At 43.8% G+C, this 16,814-nt stretch overlaps 1 protein-coding gene across 1 annotated transcript in view; it reads right to left on the bottom strand.

Annotated features, from left to right (window-relative positions):
* Positions 1–16,814, bottom strand: part of CLIC1 (CLIC family member 1) — a 50,885-nt gene that overhangs the window by 5,142 nt on the left and 28,929 nt on the right. Inside the window, exon 2 of the mRNA XM_060690826.2 lies at positions 1,190–1,299. Coding sequence (XP_060546809.1) covers positions 1,190–1,299 — 110 coding nt within the window. The remainder of the gene's footprint in view (positions 1–1,189; positions 1,300–16,814) is intronic.

The raw sequence follows: 16,814 nt of genomic DNA, 5'->3' as shown, positions 1-16,814 counted from the left end.
AAGTGGCCTCAACAGCTCTCAGAGAGAGGGGCTAATATCCAGATGACTGCAAAGAAATACAATCCTTACACACACACACACACACACATCCTATCAGAACCTATCCTTCCATCCCCTCCCCCCCCCCGCCATCAGAACAGATGAAGCTTCTTGGATAAGAAGTGAAACGTCTTCATCTTCTTCCTGAAGGAAAAAAAGCAGTCCAGTTGCCTTTTTGAAAAAGCACCTTTGAGACAGCTAGTTTACAGATAGTCCTCGACTTACGACAACAATTGAGCCCAAAATTTCAATTGCTAAACAAGGCAATGAATTTTGCCCTGTTTTGTGATCTTTTTTTGCCATGTTGTTCAGTGAATCACTGCAGCTGTTAAGTGGATCATGCAGTCATTAAGCCAATATGACTTCCCCCATTGCCTTTGCTTGTCAGAAGCCAACTGGGAAAGGTTACAATTGGTGATCAGCAGGAATAGCGCAATGGTTTCCTAAATACCTGCCAACTACCTGGAGGTGCTGCAATGGTTGTTTACCTGTCAATACTGGGTTATAGATCACTTTTTTTCAGGGCTATTATAACTTTAAAAGATCACTAAACAAATGGTTGTAAGTTGAGGACTACCTGTAACCTAAATTGGATATGTCATAAATTTGACCAGAACTCCCAACCAACTTCTTTCCATATGTTTGGGACTTCAGTTCCCAGAACTGAATGGGATCTAAGTGGGAATGTTGAGAGATTAGATTACATTACAGTTGGAAGGGACCTTGTAGGTCATCTAGTCCAATCCCCTGCCCAAGCAGGAGACCCTATTTCTGACAAATGGTAGACCTATCTCTTCTTGAAAGCCTCCAGTGATGAAGCTCCCACTATATCTGAAGGCAAAGCTGTTCCATTGGTTGATTGTTCTCACTGTCAGAAAATTTCTCCTTATTTCTAGGTTGAATCTCTCCTTGGTCAGTTTCCATCCATTATTCCTTGTCTGGCCTTTAGATGCTTTGGAAAACAGCTTGACCCCTTCCTCCTCTCTATGCCAGCCCCTCAAATATTGGAACACTGCTATCATGTCTCCCCTGGTCCTTTTCTTCACTAGACTAGCCATGCCCAGTTCCTGTAACCGTTCTTCATATGTTTTAGTCTCCACTGACCAGTAGCATCAGGGGAGTAGGACAGGATTAGTGTTGTCTCACCTACCTTTTGGTGTCCACCGTGGTGACATTGAAGGTCACTCCCTTGAGCCAGAGAACCATAAAAAGTCTTTGGGAGAAGGGACAATTCCCAATTTTGGCTCCATCGCTGCCAGCCTGCAAAAGCCCAATCCAAAAAGCGAGGGTTAGATACAAGCATCAAAATGTAACTCACAGTTCAGCAGAAATCACACTGGGTCTATAGCTCACATTGGCCTGGAATTGGTAGCAAAAGGAGTAACAAGAGTTTCATTTATCCGGGTACGAGAACGGCAGTGCCTCACTTGATGGCTGGAAAAAGTCAGCAATCCCTGTGAATACCACTAGGTGCTGCCATTTCACAGAAATATGGAGACAATCTTCCTAGAATTGCTTTATAACAGGAACAGCCAAATAGCTTGTCTGTCTTTCTCCTTCCTTCCTTCCTTCCTTCCTTCCTTCCTTCCTTCCTTCCTTCCTTCCTTCCTTCCTTCCTTCCTTCCTTCCTTCTTTCTTTCTTTCTTTTCTTTTCTTTCTTTTATCCCACCCCCTCTTGCTTCTCCCAAAATACCTATCTCCACCATCACCTTTTTCCTTCTAAAAAAAATATCTTGGCTGCTTGTCACTGGCTTTCTCATTAGATACCAAATTGCTCCTCCTAAGGTCCTTTTCCCTTCTCATCAGGGGTGGGTAATCTATATTCATGCAGGCCTAATTTATAAAGGCATATGGGAAAGACATGGCGAAGAGAGTCTGCCGAAGGATCAGTCAGATAAAGAGACAGCCTAGCCCCGTGATGGCAAACCTATGCACGCGGAGCCATATTGGTGGTCACGTGAGCATTGCCTTAGCTCAGCTCCGGCGTGCATGTGCGCACCGGCCACTTGATTTTCGGGCCTTCCGGGCCCACCGGAAGTCAGCAAATGGGCCTTTTCCAGCCTCTGGAGGGCCTCCGGGGGGAGGGGGAAGGCTGTTTTCGCCCTCCCCAAGCTCCTAGAAAGGCTCTGGAGCCTGCGGAGAACGAAAAACGGGACTTCCAGTCCCACTGGAAGTCGGTAAACGGGCCGTTTCCGGCCTCCAGAGGGCCTCCATGGGGATATAGAAGGCTGTGTTTGCCCTCCCCAGGCTCCAAGAAAGCCTCTGGAGCCTGGGGAGGGCGAAAAACAGGCCTACCAGGCCCACTGTGTGCCAAAAGCGGGAGGAGCACAGGGGGTGGTGCGCAATGGATTATGGATATGGGCATGCATGCGACCCCCCCCCGCGCGACCCCCGCTTTTGGCACGCGATGGCAAATAGGTTAGCCATCACTGGCCTAGCCCATAAGTGGATCGTGGATGTGGCACGAGAATGAGAAGAGACGCACACATCCCCTTAATTTCTCAGATTATAAAGGAGATGAGAGAATTATTTCAGATTTTCAAGATTCTGTCAATGTAGCGCTAGAATAAAGCGGAATTAGCTCATCTGGTCGTGGTTCCTATCTGGTTTACCAGGAAAGGCTGACATCACTTCTTCTACTTTTTTTCTTCCTCCAGACCATTGAGGTTTCCAACCACAAGTGCAGAAAAACAGCAGCAAAGTCTCCCATCTTTCAGAGGCAGGAAATTCATCAAAATTAGAGTTTAAGCCCCAATGTTAATGTTATTTCTGACCTAAGACTTTCCAAAATTCCTCCACGGAACCTCAGAAGAATAGAAGTCATCTATTGGCTCAAAGACATAACATGGCACTACCCAGTCCCAAAGGTGCTTTTTCAAAAGGCAACTGGACTTCTTTTGTTTTTCCTTGAAGACGTTTCACTTCTCATTCAAGAAGCTTCTTCAGTTCTACCATGAACTGAAGAAGCTTCTTGGATGAGAAGCGAAACGTCTTCAAGGAAAAACCAAGAAAGTCTAGTTGCCTTTTGAAAAAGCACCTCTGGAACAACCATGACCTGGATAACTGAGAATCTCCATAGACGTGGCACTACCCATTTTTTACATTACTGCCATTTATCCCCACATACCACTTTAATGCATCCTCCGACCATACAGAAAACTTGGTCGGCCATTTTAAAATCTTGCCTCAAACCCACCTATTGGGTGAAATCCTTCTTAACTCCTTTGATCAACTGGAACTCAAATTGGGGCCACAACTTGGGGAGACAGTGGGGGCCTATCCATTTCCAAATATACTATAAATGCCTTGGACAAAACAAGTTTTCTTGTTCTCTGCATATGCAGTACCATAAAGCACTACATGAGAGCTAGTTTGGTCTAGTGGTTAAGACACCAGGCTAGAAACCAAGAGATTGTGAGTTCTAGTCCCTCTTTAGCCACGAAAGCCATCTGGGTGAGTGTCTCCTAGCCAAACTCACCTCACCAAGTTTCTGTTGTGGAGAACATAGAAAGAGGTGTGTTGGACTTAGCAACTGTTCAAAGTTACAGGAGACATACACACCCGAAAAAAAACTATTTATGATCTGATTTTGAAGATACAATGGAGAGAGCGGGAGAAAGAGGGAGAGAGAGAGAGAGGGAGAGAGGGAGGGAGAGAGAGAGAGAGAGAAATAGAGAGAGAGAGAGAGAGAGATGGCAACCAACACATCTTTATGGCCACAATCACAATCAGCTCATCTTTAGCATCCAACAATCACATGCCCACAATTGGTTTTTGCCAGTTTCTGGCACTTCTGGTTTGTGATTAAAAAACAAACAAACAACCCACTGAGTAAAATGGATTCATTTAACAACCTCCATATTCACTTAACAATTGCTGCAAAAAAAAAAAAAAGACAAAAAATCAGGTCAAGTGACCTGCTAAATGACTTGTGACTGTAATGCCAGGCTCCATTACGACCATAAGTCGAGGGCTACCTGAACTGAGGTGATTGTTCAACTTAGAGAGCAAAAAAAGGGGTCCCTTAAAAGTAAACCAAAGCATAATGCGATTTATATGTGTGCAATTCTATTCTTTGATCATACTGGAGATGGAGAACTATAGCCCCAGGCAATGTACACAACCACAAACATGTCACAGAAAAGAACAGGTTCTACCTACGCTTCTCCATGAGGGCCAACACCAACCAGGCCAATAAAGAAAGAAAGATGCTCAAATTTAGGAGATGAGAACAGGTACAGCAAAGGGAGCGGAAGACCAAATATACCAGCTTCTTCTCATCCATGAATTATCCTTCTAAAAGTGTAGAATCTAAAACCCTTTTCAGAGCCTAAAATATCCCAACGGGTTTGAGATGCAGCTACCGTACTTTGTGTATCAGCTAACCCTCAAGATGCAAGAGGAAACTGAAGTTAACCCTCCTGTGAGTTAAAGAAGGCAGCATTTTCCACGAGTCTGAATTACTGGCAATGTTTAACAAATGTCACTCAGCCTTTAAAAAGAAAAGTCTACCAAAACATAGTTTCACTACAACTATTGCACTTCCCGAAAATGGAACTGCTAGGTACTTTTTTTTCTGTGACCATGAAAAATTGCATCTTTGCAGTCACAAAGGTTACAAACACCTCCCCATAAATATACTGAGCTCTTTCTTATAATACAAATTCAGCATTAGTCACCAGGTGATATGATTTTCATGGTAGCACAGTCCCTTCCAGTAAAACACAGTGTAACCACCACTGAAGTTTCACTTTTCTGACAAGTAGCCTTATTAACCCCAAGCTTGCTAGCATAAACTTTTAACGACAGACCTGCAGCTGTTTTAGTTTCTTTTACTAGGAGCTTACAAAAAATGTTTCCAGCCATGGCATTTGGAATCCCAGGAGTTTTATTTTGAAAACCTAGAGCAGGGGTATCAAACACAAGGCCCATGGGCTGGATGCGGCCTGGGGGGTGCTTAGATCCGGCCCGCAGAGTGCGTGTTCACAAAAAGATCTAACAATGCATACGAGATAGTTCTTGTTTATGTTGATGATATTGTTTATATTGGCCCAAATAAGCAAATGAGTGAAATTTTTGCCAAAGCTTTGCAGAGATACTTCACATTGAAATCATTGGGTCATATTAGCACTTTTTTTTTTTTTAATTTGATTTATATGCCGCCCTTCTCCGGAGACTCAGGGCGGCTTACAATGCGTTAAGCAATAGCCTTCATTCTTTTGTATATTTTATACAAAGTCAGCTTATTGCCCCCACAAACTGGGTCCTCATTTCACCTACCTTAGAAAGGATGGAAGGCTGAGTCAACCTTGAGCCTTGGAGAGATTCGAACCAGCAGAAATTGCAGGCAGCTGTGTTAATAACAGGGTGCACTAAACCACTGTACTATCAAGGCTCTTATTAATAAGTACCACTGTACTTATTTAGGTGTTCAGATTGACAAAACACAGAAGGGGTTTAGTCTTTCACAAGAGGATAAAATTGAACAAATTTTGCATCATTGCAACATGAAGGGTGCTAACACAACAAAGACACCCATGCAAACAGATTTTCACAACTTGACACATGAAGCAAGTCCTGAGTTCGAGGATCAAACACTTTATCGTTCAGTTATTGGGTCACTGTTGTACATTAGTAGTTGGACCAGACCCGACATTGCACTTAGTGTTAATCTCTTATCTCGACACGTAGGTAAGGCAAAACAGTTTCATTGGACATGTATTAAGAAATTATTGAGATACCTAAAACACACTAAACACATGAAGTTATTGTTAGAACCAACACATACTGATTATGCAGAATTATGTTGTTATGCAGATTCTGATTGGGCAAGTGATAAGAAATCACGTAAAAGTACTTCAGGTTATATGATGTTCTTAAATGGATGTCCTGTTTATTGGCAAGTGTGTAAACAGAATTTTGTTTCTTGTTCATCTACTGTAGCTGAATATGCTTGTGTTTCAGATGCATGTAATTCTCTAACTTGGTTTGATGCTTTGGGCCAGTCTGGAAATAGCAAAGGACTGGCCTGCAATGCCTCTGCTAGTGAAAATAGGGCATGGCGGGGGGGGGGGGGGGGGCTGCAGGTGGCACCCACATACCCCATTTTCAGCCTGGATGGCCTCCTGCAGCACCCTGCCTGCCAAAACGGGGCACGGGGGGCTCCGGGTGGATTCCCTGTGCCTTGTTTTGGCCGGCAGGGTGCTGCAGGAGGCCGTTTATCTTGTCTCCTCTCCCCAGCTGGCCCACAGAGGACAACTACAATGCTGATCTGGCCCCCCAAGCAATCCAGTTTGACACTCCTGACCTAGAGGGACCAGAACAAAAAATTATTATTGTTGCTCATTGCACAGTCAGCCAGATGTTCAGACTGGATTTGGCATTTTTTTATCCACCTATCGAGTTCCTCCTAAGGACCAGGGGATAGACAGATGTTGATGTTTGATGGTGTTAGAGGTATCGTCACAGGATGTAAACTGTTCCTAGTAAAGTTGCCTTTTGCAATTGACTGGTGGTGAATTTGTCAATGGCGATGGTGTTCAAGTGGTGCTCCAGTTGTTTTGGGATTGCACCCAAGGCACCTATTACTATCGGTAGTACCTTTGCTTTCTTTTGCCACAGTCATTCTATTTCTATTTGCAGGTTTTGTATTTTGTTATCTTCTCCAGTTCTTTCTCTTCTATTCTGCAGTCTCCAGGTACTGCCACGTCCACTATTCAGACTTTTTTTTTTTCTACCCGACAATTAAGTCTGGCATGTTATATGGCAGGTGTCTGTCTGTTTGAATTCTAAAATCCCAGAGCACTTTAACTTCTTAATTTTCTATGATAGTTCTGATTGGATTTGGTATTTTTGGACAATCGGATCTAGGTTAGCTAGAGAACATTGTCATAATATATGCACTGTTCCAAATACTGTGACTTTTTGTAACTGACAAATTGAGATTCCTTCCGTTCTGACTGTATCCAAGAGCTTTTCCAAATCTTTGGCACAGCACCAAGTAACAAGAAGCAATGGGTGGAAACTAATCAAGGAGAGAAGCAACTTAGAACTAAGGAGAAATTTCCTGACAGTTAGAACAATTAATAAGTGGAACAACTTTCCTGCAGAAGTTGTGAATGCTCCAACACTGGAAATTTTTAAGAAGAAGTTGGATAACCATTTGTCTGAAGTGGTGTAGGGGTTCCTGCCTGGGCAGAAGGTTGGACTAGAAGACCTCCAAGGTCCCTTCCAACTCTGTTACTCTATTCTTGTATCAAGTGCAGCAATTATTATTGATTCCACTGCTATTTCCTTTTTCCACATTTGCTCAATTTCTACTGGATTATTTATTAGTGAATTATTTGGATTTTTTTTTAATGTGACAAACAAAAGAAGTATGTATGTGTGAGAGAGAGACAGGTGTTTGTGGAGCCCACTTCCTAACTATGTTGAAGGCCATTTTATGATTCTCCGGCTGCTGTGTGTTTTTATTTATGGCATTTTTAAAAGTTTGTTAATTATGTACATTTTTTATTTAATGTTGTGCGCCACCAGGGGTCATTATGTGATGTGGGTGGAGGCCATATAAATCGAATCAATCATTCAATAAAATAATTAATGTTTAACTCACATTAAAAAAATGACAATTTGGGAATAACATTTGAGGAGATTCATGAAGAAGGGGAGGTTCAGGGAGAAGAATTCAAGTTTTTTAGGCACGTCAAGATTTGCATCCCGTCTCTTTCAGCTGCTTTGTGCTGGCTAGAATAAATAAATCCTTCTCGGATTGAGTTGGGCACTTTGTGCTAATGTGCATGAAATGTGCTACTTAAGACTTGATTTATAGCCGGGCTGGCAACAACTGATAACTCAGAACAACAACAGGAGCAAAGAAAAAGGCGTTGCTTCCAGATCCTCCTACTGCTTGATCCACAAGACAGCCCTCATGGGAACAGTCGGAGGATGCCAAGACCATGGGGAACTCTCTTAGCAACAGTTGCCAAGGACTGGAGGCAATCGGCCACGCAAATGACACTCCCCCCAAAGGTCTACAGCCGTCAATCCGCTGCTATGGGAACAGACTGGTTCCCCTCAAATCCATTAGCTAATCTGGAGCCCACAGAGAGCGTTTGCGCCCAGCGAACATTTGCATCTGGACAGCATTTGCATCTGTGGGCTTGCAGGGTTGCCACGGAGACACCCAAACAGAGCGAAACAAGGAACAAATCTGGGAGGCAAAATGGCCGCCTTACAGCTGCCACCCATGCCATTTGGATGAATGGGCCCTCCAGCCTGTGCAAAGAATAAGGGAGTTGGCCGTTTCTTTAACAAATGGCAGAATTGTGGAGGAGGAAGAGGTGCTCCAGGCGAGATTTAGAAGAGTCGTGGTTATTTTAGCCCTTCCCACACTGATACTGTGGGGATGAAGAAAGTAAATGCGAACATGAAAATCTCTGAGATGCTACTGGCTGGATTAAGATGCTGCAGGAGCAGATGGCTTATTTGTAACTTTAAGCAGCTGTCCGCTCCCGGCATCTGCAGCTCAGCAGTTTGGATGAGCCCAGAGAATTAAAACACTCAGAATGCCTCTTCCAAAATGACTTCAGGGAGGATGGATGTTAAGGGATGAAGTGCTGTCTTTAAATCCTTTAAACCCATTTCACTCCTTAAAGGCCCCACCCTCTCCAAAATGAAAGAAAGAAAGAAAGAAAGAAAGAAAGAAAGAAAGAAAGAAAGAAAGAAAGAAAGAAAGAAAGAAAGAAAGAAAGAAAGAAAGAAAGAAAGAAAGAAAGGAAAGAAAGAGGAAAGGAAAAGAAAAGAAAAGAAAAGAAAAGAAAAGAAAAGAAAAGAAAAGAAAAGAAAAGAAAAGAAAAGAAAATCCCACAATCAAAATTTCAGATCCTGCCCACCTTAAGGGGTTTTGGGAACTATATAGAGACCCAGTCTGGTCTAGTGGCTAAGGCACCAGGAGATGGTGAGTTCTAGTCCTGCCTAAGGCATGAAAGCCTGCTAGGTGATCTTTGCCCAGTCTCTCTTCTCTGCCCACTTCACAGGGTTGTTGTGGTGCAGAAAATAGGAGGAGTATTAGATATGTTCATTGCCTTGAGTTCTTTCTAAAGTAATAAATGTGGTATAACATGAATAAATTGATGGATGGATGGATGGATGGAAGGGAAGGAGGGAGGGAGGGAGGAAAGAGAGAGAAAAAGAAAGAAAGAAAGAAAGAAAGAAAGAAAGGAAGGAAGGAAGGAAGGAAGGAAGGAAGGAAGGAAGGAAGGAAGGAAGGAAGGAAGGAAGGAAGGAAGGAAGGAAGGAAGGAAGAAGCAGACGCTTACAGAATGCCCCTCCCTGGAGGATTATGTATCAGAATGACTGGACACAGTTTAGGATGATTATTTTTTAATTTGGGATTTCTTAGAAGAATGAATTTACCAGTAAGGGAGGGGGAACCAATGTTCCCCCAGATCCCTTCTCTACAGCCTTTTCTGCCAAAAACCACTGCAAGGAACTTTAAATGGGCATTCTTCTCCCTTATGGTTCACCAGTTATAAATCATCATCTGTCTTTGTCAGGAACGACTCATTTTTAATTTAAAACTGACTCTTCCAGTGGCTCAGGAAGAGGGGCAGGGTGGGGAACCCAACTCCAAACTGCAAATCTTTATATGGAGAAAATATGCCTTCCCTAGGAACTTGATCAAGCAAGAATGAGCCATAAAAATACGATTTCAATCAACTACTGGGGTAAAGGGCTGCGTGAATATTTCACGAAAGGCAGGGGAGATGTTTGAACTAAAACTGAATTACTGTATTCATTGCCTGTCTCATCTCATCAGGGGTAAGACGGGGGCTTCCCTAGCTGATCTCATCCCCAGACTTGAGAAGGATTGCCAAAAAGGAGAATTTCTATTCAGCCTTATAGACAGGAAATTCTACACTTAAGCCGCCAGAAGCTCCTTATGTGCCCAACCCTAGACTTATCTTTATTCATTTCGCTCCATTTCACTCCATTTTCACAAGCAAGACAACTCCATCAGCCTGTAACCATTCCACTGCCCTGGCTGAAATTAGGGGTGCAAATCACAAAAAAGTGACAAATCAGAGGCTACAGCCCAAGAAAATAAGCAGGTCCTGCAGCGGAAACTGGACAGAGCCAAGACAAAAATTCATGGTATAATCTAAAACAAGTAACAGTATTGCTCTCTGTTTTGTATTTAACAACTTCCTCATTCTATGATATTTGTTTATTTGATTAGTGTATATGGCTATCCATCTCCCTTGCATGTGACTCTGGCCCTGTTATACCAAGAATCAAAACCTTCCACTATTTAAACCAGTTAAAAACAGTTAAAAAGGCTCAATCCTGCCCTCTAATTTATCAGGTTCCTCCCAACCTCACCAAAAAGTCCTAGCCTTTAATTTATCTTATCATCAAACCACATTCCCTGAAACTGCCCTTGGTTTTGCTAAAGAAAGGCTGGAAGATGAAGGATGCCATCCAAATTGGTGTACCAGAATTATCTAACACTCTACAGAGGGGCAGGGGTGAAATCCAGCAGGTTCTGACAGGTTCTGAAGAACCGGTAGCGGAAATTTTGAGCAGTTCGGAGAACTGGCAAATACCATCTCTGGCTGGCCCCAGAGTAGGGTGGGAATGGGGATTTTGCAATATCCTTCGCCCAGGAGTGGAGAGGGAATGGGGATTTTGCAGTATCCTTCCCCTGGAGTGGGGAGGGAATGGAGATTTTGCAATATCCTTCTCCTGCCACACCCACCAAACCACGGCCACCAAGCCACACCACGCCGACCAAGCCATGCCCACAGAACCGGTAGTAAAAAAAATTTAGATTTCACCATCAGGGTGGATTTGATTTAAATCGAGTTGATTTAAATTACAATTTAAATCATGATTTAAATCACTAGTAAAAAGGCTTGATTTAAATCAACTCGATTTAAATCATAATTTTTAAAGAGCAACTGTCATCTCTGCTACTCCTTTGACCCACTGTTGACTCACCGATAGTCCCAGTGTTGCAGAATATACAGCCTCATGCTACATAACTAAGCTCCATTTCAAGCTGAATAAACTAAATTATTTATGTATCTTAAATAGAAAACTATCTTACGATAGATTTTTACCCCAAAAGTTTTTTATTAAAATAAATTCGATAAAAATAAAAAAAAATCCAATTTAAACAAAAAAATCTGATTTTTTTGATTTTTTTTTAAAAATCATTGATTTTTACCCACCCTGTTCACCACTGAGCAGGGGTGTCAAACTCAAGGCCCAGAAGCTGGAGCCAGAACACGGGAAGCTTAGATCTGGCCCGCGGGGCTGCCCTGGAAAGAGCAAAGAACTGGCCCGAGGTGCCTCTGCCAATGAAAACAGAGCTCCATTTTTGTTGGCAGAGGGTTGTAGGAGGCCGTCGCAGCCAAAAACAGAGCTCGTGAGGGCCACATGTGGCACTCCCAAGCTCCGTTTTCATTGGAAGAGGGTAACAGGAGGCTGTCACAGCCGAAAACGGAGCTCGGGAGCCCCTTCTCACTAACAGAGCGCTTGGGCTACAAGTGCCCCCAGCACGAGTGACATCGAGCTGGCCACGCCTACCCTGAACCCCTGAGGTCAAACACAACCCCGATGCGGCCCTCAAAGAAATTGAGTTTGACAGGTAGCCTTTTACTTACAACCGTTCATTTAGGAACCGCTCAACGTTACAACGGCATTGAAAAAAGTCACTTACAACCAGTCTTCGCACTTACAACCGCGGCAGCATCCCCACAGTCGCATGATCAAAATCCAGGCGCTTGGTAACCAGCGCGTATTTACAATGGTTGCAACATGTGGTTACCGTTTGTGACCTTCGCAACTGGCTTTGGACAAGCAAAGTCATGGGGGAAGCTGCATTGGCTTAGCGACCAGGTGATCACTTAACAACTGCAGTGATTCGTTTAACAAAAAAGGTCATAAAATTGGATGAGGCTCACTTATCGATCTCTTTACTTAACAAAGGAAATTCTGGTCCCAGAAATGTGGTTATAAGTCAAGAACTACCTGTCCAACAGTGTTTTTCAAACATGGCTATTTTAAAAATGTATGGATTTCAACTCCCAAAACTGGGGAATTTGGGGAGTTGAAATCCACAGATTTTAAAGTTGCCATTTTTGAAAAAACAGTGCTCTACCTACAGGAGTTCAATAGTATTCCATAGACTAAAAAGCAACGTCCATTCAGATTGTGAAAGACTTAGACGTCAAGAGTTCTTTCTGGAATCCGGCAGATATTTTCTTTATCTCAACCCCTCTGCCTTACACCAGAGAGAAACAAAATTTATTCTTTCATAAATACCTTCCTTGGATATGTCTAGTTTAATGAAAAGAAGGACTAGGGGTGACGTGATAGCAGTGTTCCAATATCTCATGGGCTGCCACAAAGAAGAGGGACTCAAGCTATTCTTCAAAGCACCTGAAGGCAGGACAAGAAGCAATGGGTGGAAACTAATCAAGGAGAGAAGCAACTTAGAATTAAGGAGAAATTTCCTGACAGTGAGAACAATTAATCAGTGGAACAACTTGCCTCCAGAAGTTGTGAATGCTCCAACAATGGAAGTTTTTAAAAAGAAACTGGACAACTACCGTATTTTTCGGAGTATAAGACGTACCTTTTCCCCCCTAAAAGGGGGTGAAAATTTAGGTGCGTCTTATACACCGAATGTAGCCCCGCCCACCCACTGGCCCCCACCCTTTGGCCTCTGCCTCCCAGCAGTTTTCCTCCTTGCAGCAAGCAGCAAGAAGAAACAGCCCGTTCACCCACAATGGGTATCTTTTGAACTCAATGTTCAGACTGGACTTTAGAAATCACGCTGAATGTTTGGCCACAGACCCTACAATTCTAGGCCTCCAGGTTACTTCTTTTTGCCTTATACCAGGTGTTTCTCAACCTTGGTAGCTTGAAGATGGGTGGACTTCAACTCCCAGAATCCCCCAGCCAGCGCTGCTACCAAGGTTGAGAAACACTGCCTTATACCCTTATAACCTTTTGCGGATTCCTTCTAAACTTTGAACTTCTTAATCCTGCTTCTCTCTCATAAGGGAAGCCTAGTCAATCTGACTGCCAAAGACTTTGCTTAAGCTACAGTGGGTGGAGAAGGTCCATAATTGAAAGTGGCAGATCTTCAGCAGGTTTCTTATTTGCTCAGGAGACACTGCAAGCAGAGCTAATCTCTGTTTGGCAACCAAGAGAGCCCCAACTGGCAGGACTTGTACACAAATACTTGGATCGCAGCCCTACTAGGCTTAACCTATGCTTAAAAGAAGGAGCCTGTTCCAAGAATGTGGCATGACAAAAGCCTCGAAGACAAAGCCAATTCTGGAGGTGTGTCACTTCAACGTTGCTAAATAGAACATAAACAAGGAACCAGGAGCCCCATTTTTTTTTTCCAATTCTCTGCATGTGCATGTATGCGTGCGTGCATTTACATCTGTGCAAACTGAGAAGAAAAATGTACGGAGGTTTTATTCTCAGCCTCCATCCCCTTGAAACTCGCCTGGGTCTCTTTTGCAAGCTGAAGGGGATTGGCCCATTGCTTGTCTCTAATCTAATATTTATGTATTTACATTTCAAACTAGGATGAAATCTTGGAACAGCAGAACCTGAAGTCTATTTGTCAGGAGTGTCAAACTCAAGGCCTGCGAGCCGGATCTGACCCATGAGGTGCTTAAATCTGGCCCGCGGGGCTGCCCTGGAAACAGCAAAGGACTGTCCCGTGGTATCTCTGCCAGTTCCATTTTCGGCTGTGACGGCCTCCTGCAACCCTTTGCCAGGGAAAACGGAGCTTGGGGGGGGAGTCATGCACAGCCCTCCCGAGCTCTGTTTTTGCTGGCAGAGCACTCGGGCTGTCACAGGTGCCCCTGACATAAGTAACATCGAGCTGGCCACGCCTACTCTGGCCACACCCACCCATCCCCCCCCCCGAGGTCAAACACAACCCTGATGCGGCCCTCAATGAAATTGAGTTTGACACCTCTGCTATATGTAGATCTTATTAACCTGATCTCACACTCTGCTTGCCTTTAGTTTTTGTATCCCTTATCCTGAATGCAATATCCACCCTCAAGATGGATGCCCCAAATGGGAGGGAGAAGGCAATGGGAATTCTTGTTGTCTGGGTGCAAATGTCAGACCATGGTTTGTTTCTTTTCAGCTTACTACAATGGGTGATACTACAATGGGTGAAACCTACCACTGTGACTTCCTATTGTGTATGAATCAAACCCCTACAGCTTATTCCTCAATCACTTAAGATCCTCTCTCTGCACAGTATCTGACTGCAATCAAATTCCTCTTAATCTAGAATTATTCTCTTATCATCCATCTCTATCCTGAAGCTAAGCTGCTACTACTTTCAGGGCAAGGATGGGATTCAGCCGGTTTGGACCGGTTCATGCGAATCGGATGCTAATTTTACATCTGGTTTGCTGAATCAGTAGTTGCAAGGACTGGCTGGCCCCGCCCACCCCTCCCCTCCCTTCCCAGGAGTCTCCATGCGGCCTGTTTTGGATGCCTGGTAAGTGCAGCACCTGCGCTAAGGCTCTGGGAGGCCAAAAAACAGGCTTCCTGGAAGTTCCAGAAGTCCGAAAACAGGCCTGTTTCTGGCCTCCAAAGGGCCTCCAGAGCCCAGAGGAGGGCGTTTTCATCCTCCTGGTGGCTCAAGCAAAAGTGTCCAGAGCACCGTGGTGCAGGAGGCCGAGTAGGCCACGACCACCATGGCCATGTCCACCCAGCAATCAGGCAGAGAACCGGTTGCTAAAATTTTTGAATCTCCCCTCCCCCCAACCGCTTCAGGGTACTTATAAAAAAAAAAGTTTCTACCATTTTTAAGCTGCAAAAATCTGGATCACGACCTCTAGGTGGCAGCAAAGAGGAACAGGAGAAGCTGATCCTCTCCTGCCACCTAGTGGTTGTCTGGATTTTTGCATCAGACAGATGCGTGTCCTTAAACTAACCCACCTCAGAGGGTTGTCAGAAGGAAAAGGGTGAATCCTTGACGTCAAAGGTAAAAATGTGGGCAGGGGACTGGACATGACCAAGTGAAACTTTGCTGGCTGTGACAGCTGCAATGAAAAGGGTGCGCCAGACATCAAACATCAGTCTTTCTGGCCTTCATGTGCTTGTGAGAGCCTCAACCAATTTCTTTGTCTGGCCTTGAACTAGGCTTAGCAGCCGGATATGATTTTAATTTCCTGCAATCCTCCCAGACATTGTGGAAATGGGCACTCCCAGATTAGTGTAACTAAAGAAATGATTATATAGGAACGGGACTACTGACGGATACGTTGCCAAAAATGTAGAATTGTTCTTAGATGCGTTTTAATAGGATCCGAGGTCAGATTCAGGAAGTCTGACATACAAGCCCAGCAATTTAATTCTATCCTATTAAGCTTCAGTTGACTCTGTATTTTCGTACTTCCGAAGTTAATCGCGTCTTAGCAAATATGAGGCCTTTGTTTTTCTTTCATTACATACTCCTTTTATTTGTCACCAGTAGAAGTTCCACCCTTGGCAGCATACAGTACAAAAATAATAAAAAGGAATTCAAAATTAGGACATGGAACAAGTAACTATTTATTTATTTGCACAAATACAAACAGTGAGTCATTCTATCTGGATCGGTTTTGCTCCAATGGCTTTAAATGATTTAAAACGCCACTGATCTTGCATCGAGATTAGTATTATGCCTGAATAATTCCTCTTGCACTCTGACTTAAGAATTAGCAACTTAATGTGGTTGAAAAATAGCACCAGATGAAGAACAAGTATAAAAAAACAAAGATAATCCTTATTGGAATACTGTTTTATTCACATGCGGGCTACATTTTTTTCATTATGTTAACAAAGAAGTTTCTACTGGAATAGCTCCAGCTATACAGCTGTCTTCTTTATATAGAACCAGTGAATATTTTGTATTTCGTAAAACATAAGTGTCACAGGGCTGAAAGGGACTTCTGAGGCCTTATACCAGAGATGCCAAACTCGATTTCGTTGAGGGCCGCATCAGGGTTGTGTTTGACCTCAGGCGCCGGGGGGGGGGCTGGCCAGGGTGGGCATGACCAGCTCGATGTCACTCATTTGGGGGGCCCAAGCACTATGCCAATGAAAACGGGGTCCCGAGCTCCATTTTCGGCTGCGACGGCCTCTTGCAACCCTCTGCCAACAAAAATGGAGCTCCGTTTTCACTGGCAGAGGCACCGCGGGCCAGTCCTTCACTGTTTCTAGGGCAGCCTCATGGGACAGATCTAAGCATCCCTCAGGCTAAATCTGGATCCAGGGCCTTCAGTTTGACACCCCTGTTTTAGGGAATCAGTGAGATTGTGATGTGGGTCCATTGGTGCTGTTGACATCTACGGTACTTTCCCCTAGGCCTTGTGAATTTAATTTTTTAAATAATGACGTTTATTATCTGTTTGAGTCCGACCCGCGGGCCTTGAGTTTGATACCCCTGCCTTATACCATCCCAGTTGTCCAGTCCATTTTTGAAAATCTCCCATGTTGGGGCACACGCAACTCCTGGAGGCAAGCTATTCCGTTATTAATTATTCTCACTGTGAGAAAATTTCTCTTTACTTCCAGGTTGGATCTCTCTTTAACGAACTTCCACCCATTGCTTCTTGTCCTGCCCTCTGGTACTTTGGAGAAAAAGAATAATTTCTTTTAAATTTATATCTGCAACATGCTTATCCCCAACCAATGTACTGTCGGTCTACTCTAAACACTTGCTTTTGAGTAAATTCTGTCTC

This window comes from Pantherophis guttatus, chromosome 2 (genome assembly GCF_059756535.1).
Source record: "Pantherophis guttatus breed Tessera chromosome 2, ASM5975653v1, whole genome shotgun sequence".
Classification (NCBI taxonomy): Eukaryota; Metazoa; Chordata; class Lepidosauria; order Squamata; family Colubridae; genus Pantherophis; species Pantherophis guttatus.
The sequence above is the reverse complement of the archived record's forward strand: the minus strand, read 5'-3'. Positions and strand labels throughout refer to the sequence as shown.